General features: G+C 36.9%; 1 protein-coding gene across 1 annotated transcript in view; it reads right to left on the reverse strand.

Annotated features, from left to right (window-relative positions):
- The window catches only part of LOC136823010 (laminin subunit beta-1-like), a 30737-nt gene that overhangs the window by 13445 nt on the left and 4724 nt on the right, over positions 1–12568 (reverse strand). The window contains exons 7-16 of the mRNA XM_067079315.1: positions 11583–11688; positions 11087–11207; positions 6415–6603; positions 5525–5701; positions 5073–5182; positions 4360–4578; positions 2898–3059; positions 2026–2268; positions 830–1040; positions 264–404 (exon numbers count right to left, since the gene is read on the reverse strand). Of these exons, the coding sequence (XP_066935416.1) occupies positions 264–404; positions 830–1040; positions 2026–2268; positions 2898–3059; positions 4360–4578; positions 5073–5182; positions 5525–5701; positions 6415–6603; positions 11087–11207; positions 11583–11688 (1679 nt within the window). The remainder of the gene's footprint in view (positions 1–263; positions 405–829; positions 1041–2025; positions 2269–2897; positions 3060–4359; positions 4579–5072; positions 5183–5524; positions 5702–6414; positions 6604–11086; positions 11208–11582; positions 11689–12568) is intronic.

Genomic DNA, 12568 nt, shown 5'->3' on the forward strand with positions numbered 1-12568 from the left:
ATCCCCACTGAGAAAAAAATTACCACCGGGGCCGTGAGACAGAAGTGTTTACTAGAGAAAGGTTGATGGGCTAAGCTAAGAATAATCTTCTTATATGAACTTCTCTGGTACGTTAGCAATATTTTTGCTCGTACCAAGATTTATGAAAGATCTATTCCTAGCTGGCACACAACGTTGTTTCAACGTTTATCCAACGTTCACAACATCCATATAATGTTAGATGAACGTCGAAACAACGTTGTGTGCCAGCTTGGTTGACTTACCTGTACATCCTTCGGGTCCGAATCCAAAATATCCGGACAAACATCGGTCACATCTTCGTCCACCGACTCCTGGTTTACATTTGCATTGTCCACCATTTTTATCACAAGTCAGAATGTCGCTACTTCCACTTGATACCGTTCCTATGAAAAGAAAAGAGAAGGGATAGTCAGCTCTCTTTAATTCGATCTTCTATAATTCGAATCTTACTGTGATTCTAACTAAGGGAGTGGTCAGAAGGTAGCTATTAGGATAGAGTGGAAGATATTTCCCAAAATTCCCAAAAAAAATTCGCACCCCCTTGATAACCTTTAAAAAAATCTCAAGTCCCCCCTAACTGTCGGTATATTTTTGGCACCTCCTTTTAATATAGGCATGCCCCTAGGCCTTAAAGACATGAAATTTTTTTAGATTCCCCCTGAGGGTGGGAAAGTTTTTTGACACCCTCCTCTAGTAGATACTTTCTGACCACTCCCTAAAGCATTGGTTCCCTTAGCTGGAAAGTAGTGTAAAATGCTCTTTATAATTCGAATCTTATTTCAAGTTAATACACCAGAGTTTGGCATACCTGTTGGGTCACATTTGCAAGCCAGGGCACCATTATGCATTTCAGAAGCAATCGAGAATTGAATATCTTTGCATTCTTGCGGCGCTTTGTCGGCTCCACCTGGCAACAAATAATATTTGCGGCATTCTAACTGATCATAAATCTTTTTTCTTTGTGGACCCTCGCGGCCGGCAAACACATCCAAATCGCCAACATTGGGAAACAAAAGAAGCTATTGGAAAAGAAGAAATAAAATATGTTAGTTTACAAATCTTTGTCTACTGTTAACATTGGTTGTTGACCAGACCGCCAAACTCGACCGGCTGTAAGCTCCCTAATTGAGCGAATATGTATTTTTCACCTGTAAAGTGCATAGAAAATATTATGTAACAGATGGACGAAACCTATACAATAGATCTCTTCAAAAAGGTTTGGAATAGCCATAGGATGATTGAGGATCTCGACGGTATTAATTCTCGCACATTGTCGATTTCCGAAGAAATATTCGATTGGTAATTTAGTTGTAAAATCGTTAAAAGGTGAAATGTGAGACTACAATCTGCGTCAAACTATATTGAGAATTTTTGTTATTTCCTCGTTTTTCGAAGTTTGAAGTTAGGGCGAGAAAGTCGCTTTTGGACTTTTTGTTAAATGTAATCGAATATTTCAATTTGAGAGAAGTTTATAATCCAGGCTATACTATGAGCCTTATTGGACCATTTTTTAACTTTTCCTCAGATCCTTAAGTCCTAAAATTCCAGCGTTAAAACTCAGAGTTAGAAGTATACCTTTTCAACCTAATTTAGAGCTCTTCCAAACCGTTTGTGGCTATAAGATTTTGCAGGAATTTCCCTTAATTCTCAAATATTATGACCTTGTTTGTGGTTTTGAATAAAGGGGATAGTGAGAATCGTAGAAATTTTAGTGAGACTAATTTTAGCGTATATTAGCGAGTCAGGAAAATCTTGATTTTTTTTGGATTTATTTTAGCGAATCCCGATTTCAAAAAATTTTGCGTGGATAAATTTTAGCGAATACTCGTATTACATTATTGACTGAATTCGTTTTCTAGCATTTCTTTGCACTGAAACCCTTCCTATTGATAAAAATATAAGGCAACATAACCAGAAATTTAAGCAAAAATAGGGAAAACTCGCTAAAACGCTAAAATTAGTCTCGCTAAAATTTCTACGATTAAAGTAATGAGAATCACTTACCGAATCTAAGATGGTTTGAATATTTCCTCGTCCGTTGTTCGATTGGAAATCTACGTTCAATTCATAATTAGCTCCTTTCTCGAAACAGATAGTCTGTTCAACCACTTTTGATTTTGATGATGAAGATAGTCCAGTAAAGAGGATCTGCTCAGTTGCATCGAAAGGTGCACAATCATTCTCTCCAAGACGAGCTCCGTTTTCTTTTCGTACCGTAATACGGACGTCATCCCAATCTCCTTCGCCCTGGAATTTGAGAAAATTGGATGAAACCAATCGAAAGAAATGATCAAGAAAGACTTTGTTTCTCTCTGGTTGAAAGTGTCATTTTTGGCCTAATTTAACACGTAAGAAATAATTAACTGGTTTTTGTATCAAAAAATGCTTGAGAAAACCGTTTGGTGCTGGGTATTTGACACTGGCTTTCGTTATCATTTTCTGTTTTTTTGTATACATGTTCACAGAATTGAGTTCTAACAAACCACATGAGCAAACTAAATTCAAAGCCTGCTTCCGTATAAAAAAGCCTTCCAAGCAATCACTACACGTTTTTTTATAAGAACATCCAAAGTTTTTGAAGCCTTCGGATGTTCTTAACTTTTTCGAGTTTTCAGCCTAAAGAGTATTTTTGTCCATTTTCCTAAGAACATAGGTGTTTTAGAGTCCACAAAGCCTTAAAATATTCTTAATTTGTTCTTAATATTTTGGCTATTGAAGTATAATGTTCTTATATAATTCTTTCTTATAAAAAAGCATATATTACGACACCCAGCTGGCACACAACGTCGCTTCAACATTCATCTAACGTTTTATGGACGTTGTGAACGTTAGATAAACGTTGGAACAACGTTGTCTGCCAGAGCTGGGCAACTTACCAGAGTTTCATATCTGATCACAACATGGTATCGTCCAGAATAAGGAACAGTGACCTTATCAAATTCCACAACGGAACCTTTTTGTACTTGTAAATACCCGTCACCGGTAAATTGTACTTCGCCGGTTTTGTCGTAAATGCGCCGGTAAATGGAATTGGAGGACTGAAAATGAAATAAGAATTATAATAAGATGTCAAAGCTCTAGAGATCGAGGACAGTTCTGCTAATATCATTGAGCTCGTACCTTGAGTGGATAAATTTTCGCGTGGATTAATTTTTGCGGTTTTTGCGAATTTTTCCCATTTTCGCAAAATTTAGTCCACCCGAAAATTTTGAAGGCCTTTGCGAAATTATTTGGAATTTTACAATCGCGAAAATAAAAGTTACTGTATTTAGTAAGACTTTCTAGAAAGCACGTAAACAATCAAAACATATTACGAGTTCATTTCAATTATAAACTCTAGAAACCTCCTTTCTTTGAAGTTTTTTGAAAGCTTTTTTGAGTGACTTTGTGTCTGCCTTTGTTCGATTAAAAAACGCACATCTCTTTTCTAGTTACAATTTATATAGTCGCGAAATTAAATAAAGAAGGCCATTTTCGCAAAATTTAATTAAATTTAAATTCTCGTCTCGCGAAAATTAGTACACGCGAAAATTTATCCACTTAAGGTACACATTTTTTTCTAAGGATTTTCAGGATTTCAGCCCTCAACCTGCTTAAAGATCTTGAGTCAAATTTGCTTGGCAACTCCTAAAATTTCCACTTCTTACCTCATTTTATTCTCAAATTACCTCAAATTAGGTAATGCAATACCTCTGTATCTTGATGCCAATTTAGGCAAAATAGGCCTAGTTATTGTAGCATATGATCAATGCCCTTGACATTTTTAAGCTAAAAAATTCTAATCACGCCATAACATCATCAATCAAGCATCAGGCTTTCTAAAATCATAGACTATCCCGCCAAAAAAGGAACCAACCACGTTAACATGCAAATTGCACGGTGACGTTTGATGCCGTGAAGGGTTAATGCTTGGTTAAAAAAGCGACAGAAAAAGATAGCACTAGATGGATTCTCTAACAACGTTACGTATGAATTGTAAAAACCACAGATACCACATTCCTTCAACTAGATAGGCTGACTGCTCGCAGATTTCCGGTGAAAGTGTGTCCTTTTCTATGGGAAGCCTGATCTACCTTAAGGGAAGAACTAATTTTCATGATAACTTATTTTCGCAGGAACTATTTTTTTGCGTTTTTGGGTGTCTTCCGCGAAAATTATTTCCGCAAAATGCAATTTTTACTATAAATTTTCAAAAACTCCTAGGAAAATGAAAAAATTTCAACAAAAAGTGGGTGTCAATCGCGAAAATTATACCCTCGCACCGCAAAAATAAGCTCCGCGAAAATTAGTTCCCTTAGGGTAGTCAATTAGTTAGAGATCAGTGGAAACATTACTTACTTCATCAGCTCTATCAGTATCTTCTGCTTCATAAAGATTGTGATCAAGATTTGGTACGTAGAAACCAGGTCTTACTTCATTACATTTTCGACCGGTAAGGTATTGTTTACATGTGCACATTCCTGAGATGTCATCACATTTGTCGTTCTTGGCACCTCCTGGGTCGCATTCACATGGTTTACATCCTTCAGGGGTCGTTCCGAGGGCCCAGAAACCATCCTAAATGTATTTGAAATTGAGAAACATTTGACAAAATAGACAAAATGCATCAATATTTTTATGCTGCAGTCTGTAAGTATAAAACAATAGAGAAAAGAAAAATGGTATAAACATCTACTATTAGTTTCAAACGCGCTACAGCATTTTGTCAAGATGTATTTTCCGAAGATCTTTGCTTTGCTTTGAAAGCACTATGCAAATTTTCGTATACTAATAATGGCTACCAATTAATGTTACAGTAGCGATATCTAAATAACGGAGTGCACTTTTAAAATCCAGCTTTTAGATGTTTTTAACTTTTTGAGTTTCAAGCCTGAAAATGTTCTTAAAATGTTCTTATTTTCTCCATTTTGTGTTAATTTTTGTCCATTTCCCTAAGAAGTCGGAGGTTTTTAAGTCTGTAAAGTTTTACTATGTTCTTCAGGTGTTCCTAATATTTTAGCCATCGAAGACTAATGTTCTCATATAGTTTGTTCTTATTCAAGAACACTTACAGAACATTTTGAGCAGGTTCTCCCTTTGACATATCTCAAACATCGACATGTTCCAGTCTGTTGGTCACATTTGTCATCACCGACTGTTCCACGCTCGTCACAACCACATGCTGAAAGAAGGAGAAAGAATTGAAGTACGGTAACTAGGCTATGTCATATCTTCTTTTGCTTCGAACATAATATTCCTAATAAGGTCCGGGGGAGTGGAAAATTTTCGAAAAAATTAATAAGCGGGGCGTCGTTTATTTGGCACCTAAGAGTATGGTGTTGCATCTGCAGCTAACGCTCGCCTTACACTCGCTACTTTCACTTAGTTGTTTTTAAACTAAACTCATGGCTTATTTCCCGACATTAATTTTTTTATTGTCAATTGTTATTAATTATTATTCGACTTATCTCCCCAATTTGTGAGTACAAAAAATGACACTTCTACAGTCTAAAGCCCTACTTACATTGACATCCATTTTCATTAGATTCTAACATGTTCCAGAAACCATTTTTACACTTGTCACAACGGTTTCCACCAGCATTCTGTTTACAAAGACATCTTCCAATGAGTTCAGATCCACCATTAGTCACTGTTTCACATTCTCCACCTCCAATGGAACCGGCTGGATCACAATCGCATGCTAAACAAAAGAAGAAGAGATACAATAAAGTATTCTCAAAATCAAAATTCATAATTCTCCATCAAATTTCCCTAAGAAACTCACATAAAACGCTGCTCTACCCTAGCTGACATCACAACGTTGTTTCGACGTTCATCTAACGTTATATGGACGTTGTGAATATTAGAAAACCGTTGAAACGACGTTGTGTGCCAGTTGGGACAATGCATGAGAACGCAAAACTCAACACTTAGTATTTTGAGCACTCCGACGACAAACTTAGTCTACGCATACTAAACGATCACCCCTTTTCCAATGTTACCGAGCATTCAGCTGTGAGACATCAAATACCATTCTAGGATCGCTGGAGGGTGAATCTACATGAAATGACACGATTCATCGGATTTGGAGACCTAAATTACTTTTTCATTTACTTTATTTGATCCGAGAAACTTTTTTGGAAAATCGCGAAACCATTGAAAAATCATAGAGAAAATTGAGGCATAATACACGGGTTGCAAAATTATATCAATGCAGTCAAAACATGTGATTACTCGAAAAAAGTTCACGTGATTTTATTCCCATGTTACTTGCTTTACACCTTACAGCTGATAACTTTATTAGTGTCAACAAATTCGAACCAATCAGAAATAAAGGTCATGTGACAACCTGTGAATTGGAGAAATTCCACTAAATTGGAGGACTTTGAAACATAAAATCACTTTTTCACTTACGTTTGCAGACCTCAGGGTCAACAATATTCTTGAAAGGATCACGGTAATATAATGGTTTGCAGACTTCGCATTGTCTTCCAGCAGTGTTGTGTTGACAATCGTCACATACGCCACCACTTCTTCCGCCCGTCGCATTGTAGACGGCAGGATCGAAATGACATTTATCGGTGTGCCCGTTACAATTACATTCTGGAAGGATAGAGAGAGAGAGGGTGTAGTTTAAAATATAATTATACCGTAAATTTTCTAGTTTAATTTTAATGCGTACTCTGATTTAACGCGTACCCTTCAAGGGACATAATCACCATGGTAATTGTTTGAATACGAGGCAAGTGATGTTCGTGACATAATTTATGAAAAGGTCAATTTTGACTAATTAATTTTTGTTCTAATTGTTATGAGTGGTCAAGCCTTAGACATGAAAACTTGGACAAGATAATTCTATTTTAGTGATTTGATTTTAGTGAATTTAGTCCCAATAGGGAAATAAAGGTTTTGACCTTCTCACAGAGTTCCGCCTTTTTTGCGTGAAGAAATATCACCTTCTCTTTCTAAAGGTATCTAAATTTTTGATGCAGCGTGGTTAAAAGACTTTCTTTTTCAGAAAGTGTCCTTTTCAAATTTTTATCAAATTTTCACGAACCACTGTACTGAATCCTTTACAATGAAAAGGTGTGTTTTTATGTAAACCAAATATTGCATATAGTAACCTCATATTCCTGGCACAATAATAGGCTTAGGCTCACCCCCTGGATTTTAAAACGACGAAAAAAAAATCACACTATATTATTACATGATTTTTTTATAAGAATAGGAGGCTGAAAATTGGTCAAAACCAAAGAACAAATTAAGAACAATCCTGAGCCGCAGATTACAGAAATTGGGCTCTTCCAGAAAAAAATTGTACATGGGGGGTGGAGGAAATATCGTCCGGGGGGTAGCAAAAAATCATCAAAATTTGCATTGTCCGGGGGGTTAATTTGCTCTGTCCGGGGGTTAATTTGGGGTGTCTGGGGGGTCAGCAGATGCTTGTCCAGGGGGTGAAACCTTATGTCCGGGGGGCAAAAAGTCACCCTGTCCGGGGGATAAATCACTAAAAAATTTTATATCCTCCACCCCCATGTACAATTTTTTTCTGGAAGAGCCCATTACCAAGGAAATGCTGATTTTGACAGAATGTAACAGATTTTAAACTAGATTTTAAGTTTTTAAGTGAAGAAACTAAGAGTATTAAGAACATCGTAAGTCGTTTAAGCCTGAAAATTTCTAAAAATTAAGAACAGCCTAGCCTGTGCCAAAATTTACTAGTTCTTATAAACAAACGTGTATGACAATCTCTATTTTCGCCTGAGAACACATGCCTGTTAATAAGATTCACCTTTGAAATTTAACTTCGTATAGGGGGTTCTATCACGCATTATATCAGCGATATTTAAATCGTGAAAAAATAAAAGAATAATATTCTAAAACTGCGAGGACGGGGAGAAGTGCGATGATTCCAATTTAGCAGTGAACTACATCAAGTAGAAAACTAAAGTGAACTGGAGATTCGACTTTTACATTCCGAGTGCATTGCTCTACTGACAAAGCTCTTTCAGATAGAGTCGATATTTTACGAAGAAAATTGAGTAATCTTTTTAGTCTTTTGTTTGTGTTTACTGAGTTTACCGCCAACCCCACTCGACTATCAATGAACTAAACAGAAGATCGAAGTGAAGTCTCTTGTTTATTTTTACGGAATTTACCACCAACCCACTTGACTATCAATGAACTGAATGGAAGATCGAAGCGAAGTCTCTTGTTTGTTTTTACGGTGTTTACCGCCAACCCGCTCGACTATCAATGAACTGAATAGAAGATCGGAGCGTAGTCTCTTGTTTGTTCTTGACTGTCAATGAACTGAACAGAGATAGATTTGATATTCTACGTGGAAAGTTGACTAATCTTTTTAGTCTCTTGTTTGTTTTAACGCAGTAATGAACTGAACAGAAGATCGGAACCGGGTCGAACCGGGAATCCCTGGATTGTGACGCTGACGCATTAGACTATTTGACAATTGTTCCTTATTTTTACAAAGAAACTTTAAGATTCCATTCACCATGGAGTTTTGCGAACTCAGCAACGGTTCTATAATCATTGATCGAATTCATCTTGGAAATGGAACATTTTATGATCTTACTATAAGAGAACTATGGAAAAGCGATGTTCTATTAGTCTTTAACATATTCAACGGTGTTTTCCTGACCTTTTCAAACATTATGGTCATTTATGGTATTATAAAAACATGCAATGAAATCAAAATACCTCAAAAGTTATTTATACTTTCATCTATATGCGGGCTTATAATGGGTCTCATCTCTTTAAGCTCAACTATTGTTGCCAAATTATTGGACATTAATTGCTTAGCTGCAATTATTGGTGATTTAGTATTGGACAGTATTTGGTTTTGCGAATCGTTTTTCCTGATTACTTTATCGGTGACAAGATTCATATCCGTCAAAACACCTTTCTATGATATGGAATGGCGTACAGTTAAACGTAGTATCATTTTAGGACTTTTCCTGGGTCTCTTGATTCTTGCCGTGACCAGGGTGTTCGCTACAGATGGTTCCCTGGAATGGATATTCACTTCGACCATTATAATAATTATTATTATCATCATGTTGGCATCTTCTATATTAACAATAATTGGTTTATTGAATCGACCAGGCCGATCGCTTAGAGCCAACCAGAGCAGCGCCGCCAACGCCACACGAAACTATAATCGTACTTTAAAGCCTATTATAAGAATCATTACCATACAGCTCGCATATATTCTTTGTAATCTACCCATCACACTATATTCTATTCTCAAATTAAATCAACCAGAAAATCCTGGTCAAATGACATTATCGACTTTGGAAAATTCATCTAAAAATGAAATCTACTTAATTGTAGTTTCTGAAGCATACAATGGCATAAATGCTTGTCTCTATATGGGGCAATGTAAAGATATTCGACAATTCTATTACCGCTTGTTTGTAAAATGTCTCTTCCCTTCAGACCGATCCCAAAATGTAGAAGGTCCAAATGTTGCCAATACCGCCCAAAACAACGTCCGTGTCGTTAATGCCGTCCAAAACAACGTCAGTGTCGCTAATGCCGTCCAAAACAACGACCTTGCCGCCAATACCGCTAAAAACAATGTCTGTGTCGTTAATACTATCAATAACAACACCCTTGCCGCTAGTACCGCCAAAAATAACGCCTGTGTCATTAAAACCGTCAAAAACAACGTCCCTGTCGCTAATGCCGTCCAAAACAACGTCAGTGTCGTTAATACCGCTTAAAACAACGACCTTGCTGCCAATACCGCTCAAAGCAACGTCTGTGTCGTTAATACCGTCAATAACAACGACCTTGCCGCTAATACCACCAAAAACAACGTCTGTGTCGTTAGGACCGTTGAAAACAACGTCCCTATTGATGATACCGACAAAAACAACGTCCGTGTCGCTAACATTGTAACAGACAACGCCAACTCAAACGCCCACCGCCATACATGCAACAATAAGGTGGAAAATGAGCTAAATCGGAAGATAACTAATTCTGAAGCTCTCTAATTCGATCTTCAAGGGGAATTGGATTTTCATCGAACATGGGAGCTTATGTATCGAATAATAGACCGTTGTTTATGATAAATTCTTGATGACTGGGATTTTATCGAATAAGGGAGTGTATCGAGTAGTAGAACGTCGAATTAGAGAGCGTATCGAGTAGTACAACGTCGAATTAGAGAGCGTTCACTTTCTGAGCATGAATCAGAGCTATGGTCCTTTGTTGTGACGTGAAGGTACAATCTAAAGTTAAAGGGCCGCATTGTTGAACTGAGGCTTCAGTGCTAGTAACTTGGTGATGCAATTTCGAACCCAATTCATATTCGGCTTTAGGTCATTTATGACTCAGCGAGTGACTTTGACTTTTTTTTTAATCATAATATAAGCCAATAAGTTTCTACTCTTTCTAATTTATTTGAAAGTAAAAACATAATTTGACTTAAAAATACTAACTCTAAAGTGAAAAATAGCTTAGGGGTGCCAAATTTAGTAGTCTTTCGGCGCCCTAAAAAAATCGGCTGCTGAAGGGGCAGTTGCCCCCTTGCTCATTTTCTGAAAAATTTGCTTTGACCACCCCTGATATTATACCATTATTATTTTTATTTGGTTAAGGGCCATGGTTTGCCATGTTTAGATTATTTTAAAAGCTTTTACTTTATGAGATAGTGAATTTTTATTTGCTAAATTCAGCGCTCGAGACTTAGACACTCCCTTCTCACAGATCCACTGCGAGCCCTTTCCACTGAAAAAATTTTCCTCAGATGAAAATTATACTCTAATTTTTGTCCCCGGTGAAAATAACCATATAAATAAACCCTCGCTGCAAAATATTGTGCTATTTTTTCCATCCCCACTGAATTTTCTGGCTAGAAAACAATGGAAGTCAAGTCCCCAGCCATAAAAAAACATGGGAATATCAATCCCAATCGAGTTTTGGTCCGTTATTTTTACCCCTCCCCCCCCCCGGGTATGTGAGAAGGGGGTGTACTTAGCAAGTTGGTTGCTTAAAAATATATGTAAAGTTCAGAGTTAATAAAGGTCAGTGGTTGTGTTCCAGCTGAATGAAGTTATCTTACTTTTACAGGCATTAAGTTGTCCTTTGTAAGCTGGTCGCCACGGTTCGTCAGCATATCCATCTAAACATTTCTCGCAATTACGTCCCGTCGTAAAATGCGTACAGTTACATTTACCATGGACCTGCAATGACAGAATTTGTAATTTTATGAAAATGTGTGAAGAATTATATGTAATAAATCTGATTAATGCACTATCATATAATTTATCGTGTATTGTTGGAAAATAATGGTACAGTAACCCAAATTAACGCATCTCAAATTTACCTTAAGAAAATAAATCTATTCCCGCCAAATCGCATCAAAATTTGCTAGAATTTCCCTGAATTTTCTTTCTGTCTGAATTTTTTTATCTTCAAAAATGTTAAGTCCAATTTCGTACCCGCACCTTCTTTTGACTTTACTGATAGACGTGAATTACGTTCGTGAGTGTTTCCAGCGAACGAGAAAACTGGGTTCGAACAAAAGGAATGGGTTTGAGTTTGTTTCGACAACTTACCATATTGACGTCAGCACGTGTTCCTTCAGAGGGGATGCATTGTTCAGCGTGACCGTAACATGAACAACTTCCACGAACAACCATTTCGTACAGTGAATAATAATATCTGAAAACAAAGTAAGTCAAATATAAAAAGAATCGCGAATATAAAACTTGCTCGATGTGTCAAATTCACGCCCTTTTTTCTTGTCTTCTTTACTCGACATTTCTACATGTGCTCTTTAGACACAAACATGTAACAACAAACTTTTGGTCCTAACCCCCTGGTTATCCAAGTATTTTGTCCTGTAACTCCCTGGATATCCAGGTATTTTTTTCTTGTACCCCGTGGATATCCTCTCCCTCTTATAAAAGTCCTATCCCCTGGATATCCAGATAGTATTGAACCTCCTTGATATCCGATATCCGACTAGAAAACGATGCCAGTCTAGGAAACACGGGAGATTTCAAGTTTCAGTCTTATTTTGGGTTGGCTTTAGGGTTATCTCCTAACACATCATCACCAAAGGTGTGAAGTTCGGTGAAAAATAAGCAAAAATAATGGGTAGGAAAATTCCAGCTTATGCAAACTGATATTATCCCGTAACAGTTATCGTATTATCACATAACACCCATATTACTGTATTACACGGATTATAACCGATATCACAATCATGGTCGTAATATTTGAGAAAAAAGGGAAATCCACCGGGAAGTTTTGAAACCACAATCGATTTGTAAGTGCTCTAAAGTAGGTTTGAAGGGTAGAGTTTTAACTCTGAGTTTTAATGCTAGACTTAAGACCTACGAGCTTAGGATGTGAGGATCCAAAAGTTCAAAAATAGTCCAATAAGGCTCAGAATATAGCCTGGAAGTCTGCCAACCCCTCCCAAATTGAAATATTCGATTAAGTTAAAGAGATAGCCCAAAATCGACTTTCTCGCCAGAACTTTAAATCTTGAAAAACGTTAAAATAACCAGGATTCTCATTCTTTTTCGACCATGAT

Source organism: Clytia hemisphaerica, unplaced genomic scaffold (genome assembly GCF_902728285.1).
Source record: "Clytia hemisphaerica strain Z4C2 unplaced genomic scaffold, Clytia hemisphaerica genome assembly, whole genome shotgun sequence".
NCBI lineage: Eukaryota > Metazoa > Cnidaria > Hydrozoa > Leptothecata > Clytiidae > Clytia > Clytia hemisphaerica.